Here is a 15321-nt window from a genome sequence, read left to right as displayed (position 1 = left end):
GTGGAAATGGAAACATTTTTGGCAGTTTCATTTTCTCAAGAAAGAAACTGAAGTCAAGGACAGACTACTTGGCTTATGGAGCAGGGTGCTGAAAGAATATTATAGTTATTGTGCAAAAGAATGCTAGATTCCAAAATTGCGTGTGATATAATATAATCATCAACAGTAATTAATATTTGCATTTTATTGAGCTGTCACATCTCAGTGTCATTTGATTGAAGGCTTTTTCTTTCTCTTGCAGATTCCCTCAGGCGAACTCGCCTGATTCTCTTTGTTCTGCTGCTATTTGGCATTTATGGACTGTTAAAGAATCCATTTTTATCTGGTAAAGGCTGTTTTTTTATTTATCAGACTTAACATTTCTAAAACTTTTTCTCACTTATTAATTTGTTTGATTTATGAGAGAGCGAGCGAGGACAAAGTGAGCTCACATTCACTGGCTTACTCTCCAAGTCCCTGCAGAAGCTGGGGTTGCTGAAGCCAAGAGCCAAGAACTCAACTACTTAGGTCAACTGCTGCCTTCAAGTTTGCATTACCAAGAAACCGAAATCATGAGCCATGCCTGGGGGTTAAATCCAGGCACGCAACATGGGCATCCTAATTGACATCTTCAGTGCTAGGGCAAATGTCAGCCCTAACATTTGTTGATAAATTTCTTTAAATATTCATTTCCTATTCATGTTTAGTGTAAGATTTAGAGAAAGAGAACATTAATGTTTATGGTTTTACAATCTAGGCCTTTGATTCCTAGTAGTAATTTATTTATCAGATTTTTAGGAAATGACACTTTTCCAGTTATAAAATTCAAAAATTATAGTCTTAAAATAGAAATACAAAGTGAAAAAATCCTGTTTCAAAGATAGCTTAATAATTTGAATTTTTCTCTTAAAATTACTTTAAATGAGTCCCATTTTTTTCATGTTGCTGCTCTAAAATGAAATGATATCAGGTTTAAGTGGTCTGAATTACTTTTTCAGCTATAATTTTGCTTTACCCTGTGTTCTGCATTCTTATGATTAAAAAATCTATATTTATTCTTTAAAATTGAGTTAGTAGGCTAAAACTATTGTCCATTCATTCCCCAACTAATGTTTTAAATTTTGTTCTCTTGACTTGAGTATGTTTTTGATGTGTTAAGCATTTCTTTTTATCCCTGTATATTTTCTACTTACTTATGCATTTGGAATAGCACTAATATACCACTTGGGAAGCCTGCGTAACATGTCAGAGGGCCTGGGTTCTAGTCCCAGCTCTGCTCCTGATTCCAGCTTCCTACTCACGTACAACATGGGAGGCAGCAGGTAAAGGTGCAAGTCGTTACGTCCCTGCCACGCACATGGGAGACCTGTACTGAGTTCTCAGCTCCTGGCTTTGGCTTGGCCCAGCTCTGACTGTTGCAGATATTTGAGGAGTGAACAGGCAGATGGCAGATCTCTTTCTGTCTCTGCATTCCAAATACATAAATTTCACTCTATCTTAATGACAGTGTTTTTGGCCTCCTCTGAGGAAATTAGAAATTGCTTTGTTTACTTACGTATAACGGCTCTAGTTTGTAAGCTTTTACACAAGCAGAAACAATTTAAGAACCTTACAATTGTTCCCCAAAGTTGATCTCAAATATTTTACTATCCTATCACACTTTTTATGTCTTTCTTATATGTAATGATCTCATTATTGATGTATCATTTGAGGGCAAGTAGTAACATATCACAGGAAGAAGATTATCTTAAAGTAGAATAATCTGTTAAGTAACACTTTATTTATTTGAGAGGTCGAGTTACAGACAGAGGGAAACACAGAGAGAGAGGTCTTCCATCCATCTGCTGGTTCACTCCCCAAATGGTCATGATGGACAGAGCTGAGTCAATCTGAAGCCAGAAGCCTGAAGCGTCTTCTGGGCCTCTCATGCAGGTGCAGGGGCCCAAGCACTTGGGCCTTCTGCTGCTGCTTTCCCAGGCCATAGCAGAGAGCTGGATTGGAAGAGGAGCAACTGGGACATGAACTGGTGCCCATATGGGATGCCAGTGCCACAGATGTGCCACGGCACTGGCCCTATAAGCATCATTTTTTTTTTTAAAGATTTCTTTTACTTAATATTTGAACAGCAGAGTTACAGAGAGGCAGAGGCAGAGAGAGAGCTCTTCCATCTGCTGGTTCATCCCCTAAATGGCCGCAATGGCCGGAGCTGGGCCAATCCGAAGCCAGAAGCTTCTTCCTAGTCTCCCACATGGGTGCAGGGGCCCAAGGAGTTGGGCCATCTTCTACTGCTTTTCCAGGCCATAGCAGAGAGTTGGATCAGAAGTGGAGCAGCCGGGACTCAAACTGGCACCCATATGGGATGCTGGCACTGCAGGTGGCGTCTTTATTCACTATGCTACAGGGATGGCCCCAATAAATAACTCTGGGAAAAAAAAACAAAAAAAGAATGCAAATTATCTGTGTTCCTGTGCCATTGGATTGAGGACTTACATTTTTTAACACTACCCAGTGCTTTTTATCCACACTGAAGTTTGAGAAACATTGATTTAAGATTTCTATCATTAGATCTTACAAGAAGAGGAAAACAATTCCTAATTTTAACTAGAAAGTTCAGGTGTATCTTTTTTTTTTTTTTTTTTTTTTTTGATAGGCAGAGTGGACAGTGAGAGAGACAGAGAGAAAGATCTTCCTTTGCCGTTGGTTTACCCTCCAATGGCTGCCGCCACCAGCACGCTGTAGCCAGCGCACCGCGCTGATCCGATTGCAGGAGCCAGGTACTTATCCTGGTCTCCCATTGGGTGCAGGGCCCAAGCACTTGGGCCATCCTCCACTGCACTCCCTGGCCACAGCAGAGAGCTGGCTTGGGAGAGGAGCAACTGGGACAGAATCTGGCACCCCGACCGGGTCTAGAACCTGGTGTGCCGGCGCCGCAAGGCGGAGGATTAGCCAGCCTAGTGAGCCACGGCTCCGGCCCCAGGTGTATCTTTTTAATGTGAGCTAAAACTTTGATAATTCTGTGACCATAGTCTAGAAATCCAGAGGATGTAGTTTCTACTTCTCACTCTGATTTGATGTGTATGAACTTATTAAATCTCTTGGATATTTAATTTTCCTAGGTTGTAATTTCTTACATCTAAAAACTAGAGTGGTTAGGATTTTATTAATCTATGAAAACAACGTTTCTTTTCTTCTCTTTAGTCCGCTTCCGGACAACAACAGGGCTTGATTCTGCAGTAGATCCCGTTCAGATGAAAAATGTCACCTTTGAACATGTTAAAGGAGTAAGTGACCATTTCTTTTCCCACTTCACACATTATATAACTGAAATTCTACAGAAGGTCAACATTTCGGTTTAATGGTTATTCTGGAATTTCATCATCACATCCAAAAGTATTAGAGACTTTATATTTTGGGGTAAATGATAGTTGTAGAAGATCAACTCTTGTTTCATAATGGGAGTTTGTATTGGTTTGAGGAACATTGTGCTGTGGTGGAATGAATACAAACTTCAGAATCAACCAGACTAAGGTTTCAGATTCATCTTTGTACTTACTGGCTCTGTGACTTTGAGCAAATTACTTTAGACTGACAGGTGATCGATATGCTTGGCATATAGTAGATAGTTTAATAATTGGTACTACTGAAACTGTCCCTCTTAGGGATCTTCATAACTCTAGCATCTGAAACATATCAGACAATGTCTATTTCTTTAATGAGTAGAATGTGCTAGTTTATCCTTAATTAATTCGTTTTACAATACTAAATGTCTAAGTTCCCTATTTTAGGTGCTGAGGTAGAATAAGTTCCTGTCTTTGTGAAGTTTAAATTCTAAAAGCAGTAACTGGATGATGATATATTAAAAAATAAGAGTATGTTAAAAGGTAATAAAAAATGTGGTAGGATAAAAGAGTGCAAGATAAAGAGGACTGGGCATTCACTTTTCAGTGGTGTTTAGGGTGTGATTGTAGTAAAAATACTGGGAGATGAGGTCAGGGAGTGCATAATGTTAGACGCCATAATAAAGACTGGCTTTACTCTGAGAAAGGATTTTGAACAGAAGAACAAGATGATTTAACTTAGAATTTAATGAGAACAGTTTGGTTGAGAGATAACAAGCTGTTACAGTAGTCCAAGCAAAAGAGGAGGCTTAGCTTGACATTGTTGCAGTGGAGTCAGTATGATGTAGGTAGATTTTGGATACCTATTTTGAAGTTAGAACCAACAGGATTTTCTGAGTAGAATGTAGGGTGTGGGAGAAAGAAGAGTCAGGAATAACCACAAGATTTTTAGTCTGAACAAATAGAAGAATGAACTTGCCCTTTTCTGAGATAAAAAAGGCCAAGAGTACAGCAGATGTGGAGGACAAAGTTTAGAAATTTAGTTTAGGGTATATAAATTGTGAGATATCCAAATGAAAATGTTGAGTAAGCCCTTGGGTATATCATTTTGGAGTTAATGGAGAGGTGAGAACTAGAATTAAAAATTTAAGTTTACATTTTATGTATGTTAAGTTCATGTGTTTGGATGAAATCACCAAAGGAGTTTGTGTAACCAGAAACGAGAAGAGGTCTAGGTGCTGAGCTTAGGGCACTCTAAGGATAACAGGATAGAGAAGAGGAACCAGGTAGGAAGAATGAGGAGGAGCAGCCAGAGAGATAGGTGAGGACAATGTAATGGAAGAAAATATTTGGATGTTGACACAGTGAAATGCTTATGTGATGGGTCAAGTGAACATTGACCATTATTAGATTAGATATATTACTGGGGAGGCCACTGGTGTTCTTGATAAAGAAAATTTCACAGTATCCTGAATGCAGTGGAATATAGTGGAAGGAGATGAAATGGAATAGGTGATTACAAGCAATTCTTGAATTTCATTTGAAAGGGGGAGCACAGATAATTTGTATCATAACAGGAAATAAAATAAAAATGTTAGGAAACTGGTAGGTGGAGGATTACGGAAGTTACTTGATTTTGATATTCAGAATCAAAATCATCTGCTGATTTTATGAATGGAAGAGGAGGATGAGTGCTTTGTGGAGAAGTTATGATGAAATTGTATAGGAATGGGTGATTAGGAAAATGTGACCCATGGGCCCACTTGAAGTTTGGAATTAGTCGACACACATATTTTGTCCTAATCATTTTATCTCTTTCAAATAAGAACACACTGTGTTCTTATCTGTTCTCTATGCTTTGATATTATTACTACTATATCTGCTGCATTATATTTGATTCTGAGAACTATGCAGGCTAGGTAAATTGTTCAGGGATGTTTTGGAAGAAATTGCTCCTGCAGGAAAGACTTGAAGTACAAGTCTTTTTTGGATTTTTGCAAAGGATTTTTGCAAACACTGAAGAGGCTGATTGTATGTTTCATCTGCTCTAATTCTTTACATATACTTTTTTCTTTTGATATAAGGGCATTTCAAAATGGAATTAAAAGATAAATTTGGTGCAAAAAAATTGAAATTCAGGCATATGAGAGATCTTTAAAATTCATGGGAAAATGCACATATAGTGGGAAAACTGCATGGACTTTAAAAATGTTTTGTGCTGGTGCCCATATGGCATGCAGGCATCACAGGCAGTGTCTTTATCTGCTATACCACAATGTCAGCTAAATATCTTTTTTTTTAAGGAGTTCTCTCTCTTCCACTGCCTCATATCTACTGGTTAACTCCCCAGATACCTGCAGTGCCTGGGGCTGGATCAGGCCAAAACCAGAATCTGGGAAATTCAATCCAGGTCTCCCACATAGGTGGCAGGAACCCAACTACTTGGGCCATCACTTGCTGGCTCCCAGGGTGTACGTTAGCAGGCAGCTGGAATTGGGAACAGAGCCAGGATTTGAACCAAGGCACTCCCAGGTGGGAGATGAGCAGCCCAGCCAGCTTCTGTTAGGCTAAATGCCCACCCCTCTCAGTAGCTCCTATATTCCTCAAGAGAGGATTTCTCTTGTCAGGCTGGGTTGGAAGTAGAGTAGCTGGGATGCAAAATGTCACTCTCACAGGGATGCAATAGCTTGATCTGCTTCCTACAACGCCCACCTCTGTTTCATGTTTTACCATGTTGCTCTCCAGTAGCTCATATTTAATTCTGCCCAAAGTACTTCTCTTTTCTCACTGAGAAGTTGCTTTACAGTGATTTTTGTTGGCATATGGTGATTCTGCAGAACTGGAAACAAGGATTATGAGAAAACTTTATAATGGGTCATTTTTGTGCACTTTTATCACTGGAACAAAAAGAAGGCCAAGTTAATATGCAAATTAAATTTATGATTTTCAAAGAGGAATCCTGGATAATCTAACCAATTCAAGTCATTATTTAAAATTATTTGCTTAATTGTGTCACTATAGGTGGAAGAAGCCAAACAAGAATTACAGGAAGTTGTTGAGTTCTTGAAGAATCCACAAAAATTTACTGTGCTTGGGGGTAAACTTCCAAAAGGTAAGATAACTTTCTTTTTTCAGGAATTAATGTAAAAAAATTATTAATATATTACTCATTCAATTTTCATCAGATCTGAACTGATCCAAATTTGTTTTTTAATTGCTAATTTTCAAAATATGTACTCATTCTCAACATATAGTTCTGTAACATTTTTATAACTTAACATTTGTATATAATTTGAAACTTTAAGTTGTAAGAATAGTACAAAGACTGTTCTCGTACCATGTTAACCTAGACTCGGTAGTTTCTAGCATTTTGTTCCATTTTTTATTTACTTTATCTCTTTACGTACATGTCTTTTTCTAACCATCAAGAAATTTAACGTGAATACAAAATTATTATCTAATTATCTATTATTATCTAATTTATATATCATCTCCAAATTTCAGCATTTTTTCCAATAGATTCTTGGTAGTGTCTGTCCAGTGTTGCTTCCTCTGCAGGCTCCAATCCAGGATCACACAAAGCATTTTGTTTTTTTCATTTATTTTATTTTTATTTTTATTTTTTTATTTGACAGATAGAGTTAGACAGTGAGAGAGAGAGATACAGAGAAAGGTCTTCCTTCCGTTGCTTCACCCCACAAATGGCTGCCACGGCCGGAGCTAAGCCTATCCGAAGCCAGGAGCCAGGTGCCTCCTCCTGGTCTCCCATGTGGGTGCAGGGGCCCAAGGACTTGGGCCATCCTCCACTGCCTTCCCGGGCCATAGCAGAGAGCTGGACTGGAAGAGGAGCAACCAGGACTAGAATCTCGCGCCCATATGGGATGCCAGTGCCACAGGCGGAGGATTAACCTAGTGAGCCATGGTGCCGGCCCCTGTTTTTTCATTTATTAAAGGGCAGAGTGACAGAGATAGAGGGAGAAAGAGAAAGAAATTCCTTTTTGTGGAGAGAGTGAAAAGAGAGAATCTTTTGTAATCTTTACAGTTGTGAAGAGTAATAGCTAATTATTTATGATCTGTTCCTCAGTTTGACTTTGATTTTTTTCTCAAGGTATTACACATGATTTTAAATGACTTCTTGCTGTCCTGTTTTCTGAAAGTATCATAATTTGTCTAACCATTTATTGAACTTTATTGTGATTTGCAGTGTTTTGCTATTAAAAATAGCACTGTGATCATCTTAACTCAAGGCTTCATTTTGTTTCTTTAAAATATATTTCTGGAAAGGGAATTGCTGAGTTACAGAGAAGCACACCTTTTTAAGACTTTTTTTATACTGCTAAGTATCTCTACTGAGAGTTCAGCAGAATGTCAGCATGAACCTTTGCTCATTTAGGGTGCATTTATTAAATCCATATATAACGTCATAGAGTGAGTATTTATAAACCACAGAAGTAGTGATACTCTTCCTTTTTCTAATCACAAGTAGTAACTTGAAGTTTGTAGAAAAATCCAGGATATAATCAATCTACAGAAGTTAATACTATGATTTGTATTGACTAAAGCCAGTTAAATGAAACTAGAACATGGCAATCCTAGGATAGTCTTAAAGCTTTTTGTGAGCTTTTTAAAAAAATGTTGTAATGGGGCTGGCGCCGCGGCTCACTAAGCTAATCCTCCGCCTTGCGGTGCCAGCACACCGGGTTCTAGTCCTGGTCAAGGCGCCGGATTCTGTCCCGGTTGCCCCTCTTCCAGGCCAGCTCTCTGCTGTGGCCAGGGAGTGCAGTGGAGGATGGCCCAGGTGCTTGGCCCCTGCACCCCATGGGAGACCAGGATAAGTACCTGGCTCCTGCCATCGGATCAGCGCGGTGCGCTGGCTGCCGCAGCGGCCATTGGAGGGTGAACCAACGGCAAAGGAAGACCTTTCTCTCTCTCTCACTGTCTACCCTGCCTGTAAAAAAAAAAAAAAAAAAAAAAAAAGTTGTAATTCAAAAAGCTTTATTGCCTTTTTAAATGTAGTCTACATTTACAAAAAGTTACATAAATCAGGGAATTCCTTTGTCCTACTTATTGTGAAAAATTTAGGGGCATCATGAAAATTCCAAACATTTGGAAAAGCTTGAAAGAGTAGTATGTAAATGTCCATATACTTACATGCATGGATTTCAAAATGTTTTTGCAACAAATTAAAATCTTTCAATTCCAGTTTTAATTATCTTTTTAAGTGCCATTTTACTGTCCACTAAAGCACAATAGTTGTTAATATATTCTCATGTTTGCTTTTCTCTGTATGTGTGTGTGTGCATGTATTTTCATGCCCTAACATTTAAAAGGACACTATACAGCAACTACTTTTTGCCTAAATACTTTGCAATCCATCTTTTAAGAATAAGAACATTGTCTTAAGAAAACAACGTAAGCGATAATTTATCTCACCAAAGAAAAGTTTCTTTAATATCACGTACTATCCAGACTTTTTTTGTTTTTAACCAAAAGTGTCTAGAATTTTCTTATTAATGTTTTTCTGTGGGGAAGCAACAAGTCAGACATGCATGGCATTTGCTTGTCTTTTTATCTTTTTTATGTGAATTTTGTCTAAGTTATTTAATGATAAGTGGGATTATATTGCTTGGCCCCAAGATTCTTTCTTTCTGTATGTGTTGATGTGTAGACAACACATAAATGATACTGGAAAATTAGCAGTGACAAATATATTTTGCTATATTTCTTTTTTTATCTTTTTTTTAAGATTTTATTTATTTATTTGAGAGGTAGAGTTACAGACAGAGAGAGGGAGAGACAAAGGTTTTCCATCCACTCCATTCCATCACTTCCATTCACTCCCCAAATGGCTGCAGTGGCCAGTTGCTGGGCCAATCTGAAACTAGGAACTAGGAGCTTCTTCCAAGTTGCTCATGTGCGTGCAGGGTCCCAAGCACTTGGGCCATCTTCCAGTGCTTTCCCAGACCATAGCAGAGAGCTGGATTGGAAGAGGAGCTGCCGGGACCTGAATCGGCGCCCATATGGGATTACAGCACTGCAGCTGGAGGTTTAGCCCACTACGCCAAGCACCGGCCCTTGCTGTATTTCAAAATATACTGATCTTTGGTGTTCCTTCAGCCTCAAAATTATATAAATAACTATTTTATTAGATTCAAAGCAAGTGATATTTTTTAGCCAAAACTTGAATTTTTCTTGTTTACTTCTTTTAGGAATTCTTTTAGTTGGACCACCGGGGACAGGAAAGACACTTCTTGCCCGAGCTGTGGCAGGAGAAGCTGATGTTCCTTTTTATTATGCTTCTGGATCAGAATTTGATGAAATGTTTGTGGGTGTTGGAGCTAGCCGTATCAGAAACCTTTTTAGTAAGTTTTGATGTATCTTTCGTACAATACTAAATTTCATCAATTTTAGGCGAAGACTGTTTTCTACTCCAGCTTTGCCAATTGCTTGTGATAGTCAGCTGGAAGGGCCATTGTGGTGTTGTGATTTCAGGTGATTTAATGTATGACTTAAAATATTCTTTTTCCAAATGCAGTCAGGAGAAGAGCTAGTGGAAGTGCAAGAGGAATTGAAGGCTGCCGAAAAGTTCTTCATTTTTGTCATTGTATTCATCAAGTCTGTGTTATATAATTAAAGAGTAATTATGTTCAAATTTGATTATTTATATTTATTTGTTATAGCTAGGGAGAATAAATGCCCAATTATTTATATCTTATATCATTTTCTTTGATATTATTTCTCCTGCATCCGGGCTGATCTTTAAATCAGGACATATTTTTTTATTTTTTGCTTTTGACAGTCTTACACATTTTCAGTATTTCTATGATTTTGTTTGAAAACGTTGATTTCTTGCCATCTTTCCCATTTTCTTAGGGGAAGCAAAAGCAAATGCTCCTTGTGTTATATTTATCGATGAATTAGATTCTGTTGGTGGGAAGAGAATTGAATCTCCAATGCATCCATACTCAAGGCAGACTATAAATCAGCTTCTTGCTGAAATGGATGGGTAAATGTATATTTCTATATCTGTGGAATATGATGATACATTTTAAAAATATTTTTAAAAATTTTAAAAATTGTTTGTAATAACAGATGCCTCCCAGCATTTGTTACATGTACACTTGATCTTGTACAAATCATTCCTATAAAGCGTTTGATAACATCTCGAAGTAGGAGAACTTGATGTGTACGAGCAACAGAGTAGTCTCTTATGCAAACAGTCAAGGCAACCTTTTCTCTCAGTGTTGTATTGCTACCATTTACTAATTGGATATTTGATGTATCACTCAGCTTTTTAATTTGTGATATTTATAGCTTCTTTAGTTATTATACTTACAAGAGTAAAGCAATGGTTTAAGCTGAAATTAGTAATTTACTTAAAGAAATAGGAATATGCTGGTCCCTACATGGTATATGAATAGTCAGGTTTTGAGTATTGTGATAGATTTAAAGCTGACATCAACTTTTTGTGTGTGTGTATGTGTGTGTTTTTGTTGTTTTTTGTTTTTGTTTTTTTGACAGGCAGAGTTAGACAGTGAGAGAGAGAGACAGAGAGAAAGGTCTTTTGCCGTTGGTTCACCCCACAAATGACCACCGCGGCCGGCACACTGCACCGATCCGAAGCCAGGAGCCAGGTGCTTCCTCCTGGTCTCCCATGCGGGTGCAGGGCCCAAGCACTTGGGCCACCCTCCACTGCCCTCCCGGGCCACAGCAGAGAGCTGGCCTGGAAGAGGAGCCACCGGGACTAGAACCTGGCGTGCTAGTGCCGCAGGTGGAGGATTAGCGAAGTGAGCCGCAGCGCCAGCCAACTGACATCAGCTTGTAACAAAAATAAGAGATCACTTTGAGTGAAGTATTACTGTAAAGTCAATATAAGATATTTTGGAACCAAATAGGATTCTAGGAGCAAATAATTTCACTTTGTAAAATTGAAAATACTTTTTAAAAACTTAATCTAACATCCAAGCTTTTTATCAAGTTGGTTTTTCCTAAACAGATCAAGAGATTGTGAAGGTGATTATCACAGATAATCAGTGATTTATCTGTTTCCTTGGCTATTATTCAGATTAATTATAAACAGATTTCTATAGATTATTGTTATGTAACTATGTGTGCTACACTTCAATTTTCAGTGAAGAGCTTCTCTTTTTCCCTAAATAGTTTTAAACCCAATGAAGGGGTTATCATCATAGGAGCTACAAACTTCCCAGAGGCATTAGATAAGTAAGTATTAAGAGAAAATTTTTGCCAAGTACTGTTTTTTTGCTACATCATGTAAAGTAAAGAAGTCCATCAGAAAAAATCACATTGTATGATTTCACATAAATCTACTTATGGGCAATGTCTAAGGCAATCAAATCCACAAAGACAAATTACTGATTGCCAGAGGCTAGGGAGAATGTGAAGTGACTAACAAAAAGTATTGAATTTCTTTTTGTGAGGATAAGAATATTCTAAAATTAGATTAAGGTGATGTTTGCACATCTCTGAATGTATTTTTTTTTTTAAGATTGATTTTCTTATTTGAACGGCAGAGATACGGAGAAGGAAAGAGAGATCTTCTGCTCCCTGGTTTACTCCCCAAATGGCCACAACAGCTGGGGTTGGGCCAGGCTGGAGCCAGGAGCTTCTTCTGGGCCTCCCACATGGTACAGGGGCCCAGGTACTTGGGCCATCCTCTGCTGCTTTCCCAGGTGCATTAGCAGAGAGTTGGATCAGAACTGGAGCAACTGGGACTTGAGCTGGTACCCACATGGGATGCCAGCACTGCCGGCAGAGGCTTAGCCTTCTATGCCAAAGTGCCAGCCCCATCTCTGAATATATTAGAAAATGCTCCAGTTAAAAATCTGCATCATGTGAACTAAATCTCTATAAAGCTGTTAAAATATTATATATATATATTATATATATATATATATTTTTGGTGATATATATATATCACCAAAATTTTTAGGTGGAGAACATTTTAAAAGTAAAATTTAAGTGATCCCTGTTAAATATGAGAGTGGGAATAAGAGAGGGAACAGATGTACAATTTGGGACATGCTCAAGCTGACTTGCCCCAAGCGACAGAATTAGAAACATACCAGGGGATTCTAATTCAGTCCCATCAAGGTGGCATGTACCAATGCCATCTCACTAGTTCAAGTGATCAATTTCTTTTCACAGTTGATCATAATGATAGGACTAAGAATCAAAGGGATCACATAAACAAGACTAGTGTCTGAAAATACTAACCGATAGAATAAAAAAGGGAGAGAACAATCCAACATGGGAAGTGGGATACACAGCAGACTCATAGAATGGCAGATGTCCTAAACAGCACTCTGGCCTCAGAATTAGCCCTTAAGGCATGCGGATCCAGCTGAAAAGCCCATGAGAGTATTTCAGGCATGGAAAGCCAAGACACTCTGGGAAAAAAAAAAAAAAAAAAGACCTAAATGAAAGATCTCTGTGAGATCCCAGTGGAAAGAACAGGTCATCAAAGAAGGAGGTACCTTTCTCTGAAGGGAGGAGAGAACTTCCACTCTGACTACGACCTTGTCTAAGTATGATAAGAGTCGGTGAACTCAAAAGGCTTCTATAGCCTTGGCAGCTCATGACAAGTGCCTCGGGTGATTACTGATGCCATAAACAACAAGAGTGTCTATTTGTTAAGTCAACAACAGGAGTCACTGTGCACTTACTCCTCATGTAGGATCTCTGTCCTTAATGTGCTGTACATTGTGATTTAATGCTATAACTAGTACTTAAACAGTATTTTTCACTTTGTGTTTCTATGTGGGTGCAAACTGTTGAAATCTTTACTTAATATATGCTAAACTTATCTTCTGTATATAAAGAGAATTGAAAATGAATCTTGATGTGAATGGAAGGGGAGAGGGAGCGGGAAATGGGAGGGTTGTGGGTGGGAGGGAAGTTATATGGGGGGGAAAGCCATTGTAATCCATAAGCTGTACTTTGGAAATTTATATTCATTAAATAAAAGTTAAAAAAAAAGTAAAATTTAGTGCATTGTTAAAATTAGTTTTAGCTTATAATTAAATATTGAGATGGGTATGTTGTTCTTCTGGCAGTCTGATGTTGCTTGTTCCTTGGTTGACTTTATTTGCTTGCATGCTTTGTTTTCTGTGAGTGTATGCTACCTAAGTGCACACTCATATATCTAAATGGATCTTTCTTATACCCTCTGGTTTTGGAGACTGTTATTGAAGCCATGTTTTAAAATAAACCATCTCAACATTTATGTTTAAAACTCCAATCTAATCTATGACTGCCATTGTCTTCCCATCAAATGTTTTCTGTGTCAGTCCTGGTTAATTTCAACTTTTGCATAGTCAGCTTATTAATACATATTTTCCTTCTGCATTCTTCTTCCAGTGCCTTAATACGTCCTGGTCGTTTTGACATGCAAGTTACAGTTCCAAGGCCAGATGTGAAAGGTCGAACAGAAATTTTGAAATGGTATCTCAATAAGATCAAGTTTGATCAGTGTAAGTGTAATTCTGTAATACAAATATTGTATCTCTATTGGTAATAGATCCATCTACTATAGTATTCATTTAGTAAATGTCTTGAAAGACCAATTCATTTATGTGTCTTTTTCTTTATATAACTATTGCATATCCAGGAGAATCTATCATTTTGAATTCTGAGTCCAAGAAGGTTTTCTTTATTCATGTGTAATATTTGAAGATGAATGTATTTATAGATTTTATATAGATGAATGGAAAATGCAAAGTAACAGAAAAAGCTCCAGAAACAATAATTTAACGTCAGTTTGAAATCAAAAGGGAGGAAAGCAAACTCTAAAGCAAAATACATGGAACTCTTATGTCCCAACTTGAGTAGTTAATAAAGCTACTGAAGCTGCGTATTTTCAAAGATAACTGAATCAGTTCACAAAGCTACATTTGTTTCCTATAGGAGCTCTTGTGTCCAAAGTATTGGAAGATGAATTTCAGGGAACTGAATGTTGTCTTGAGTATTACTTTTCTGTTAATGGTTACGCTAGTAAGAATATAGGTCATATTTGAAATTTCTAATTCATATCAAATAACTACTTTCTTTGTTTTTCACAGTTTTTTCAAATTTAAAAATTTTTGTGATTTGTCCCAATGCCAGTTCCAGTGGCATGTTTTAGCACTTTCTCTAAGAATTCTGGTAAATTTAAATTTAAATTTGAGTTTTTAGATAAATATATTAAATTATAGTCTAGAATAATCAATGCTTTTTTTTTCCCTCTTCATTTGGAATGTGAATCTTTGTGAAGACCTTCCTTATAGCTGTTTTGGACTTTAGTACTATGTTCTGTTTTTACATAGCTGTTGATCCAGAAATCATAGCTCGAGGTACTGTTGGTTTTTCTGGAGCAGAGCTGGAGAATCTTGTGAACCAGGCTGCTTTAAAGGCAGCTGTTGATGGAAAAGAAATGGTTACCATGAAGGAACTAGAATTTTCCAAAGATAAAATTCTGATGGGTAGGTTCTCTTTATGTTCTATCTGTTTTATACTTTTCATGTGTTAGAGAATAAATTTTCTTTTTGGAAATAATGTATTCAGACAACTAAAGCCTGTGGCTGTGATTAATATAACCTTACTTTAAAACTTGAATATCTAGGTATTCAAGATTTGCAGTTAATTAAGTGTACAAGTTCCTAATTTAAGAGCCAAATGCCAATGCAACATATTCTTGACAATATCCATATTTTCAGTGATATAGAACTCAAGTTTATATGTAATACATTCATTAGTATTTTTTCTTTTTCTTAGAAGATGTTTTTGTTACTGTAAAGATAAGTTTAGAGGAGCATGAAAAATATATATATGTGAAATAGCAACAAAATTTGGCATACTACTAAACTTGTCCTAAAGTTTGATTACTCTGGTGGTGGCGGTAGAACATTCATGCGATTCCTCTTTTACGGAGTTGATGAAAAGCACGTTTTATTTATTTTGTGTTCAATTTTAATTCTAGGTTTGGCTTATAAATATTAGTGATGAC

At 37.4% G+C, this 15321-nt stretch overlaps 1 protein-coding gene across 2 annotated transcripts in view; it reads left to right on the top strand.

The window, feature by feature from the left end:
• The window catches only part of YME1L1 (YME1 like 1 ATPase), a 51018-nt gene that overhangs the window by 27856 nt on the left and 7841 nt on the right, over positions 1–15321 (top strand). For both annotated transcript variants that reach the window (XM_002717282.5, XM_017347630.3), the window contains 8 exons: positions 242–325; positions 3178–3260; positions 6339–6429; positions 9527–9679; positions 10191–10323; positions 11478–11540; positions 13698–13810; positions 14642–14797. In XM_002717282.5, the coding sequence (XP_002717328.2) occupies positions 242–325; positions 3178–3260; positions 6339–6429; positions 9527–9679; positions 10191–10323; positions 11478–11540; positions 13698–13810; positions 14642–14797 (876 nt within the window). The remainder of the gene's footprint in view (positions 1–241; positions 326–3177; positions 3261–6338; positions 6430–9526; positions 9680–10190; positions 10324–11477; positions 11541–13697; positions 13811–14641; positions 14798–15321) is intronic.

Source organism: Oryctolagus cuniculus, chromosome 13, assembly GCF_964237555.1.
Source record: "Oryctolagus cuniculus chromosome 13, mOryCun1.1, whole genome shotgun sequence".
NCBI lineage: Eukaryota > Metazoa > Chordata > Mammalia > Lagomorpha > Leporidae > Oryctolagus > Oryctolagus cuniculus.
Note: the sequence above shows the minus strand (reverse complement) of the source record. Positions and strands in the feature narration are given on the sequence as shown.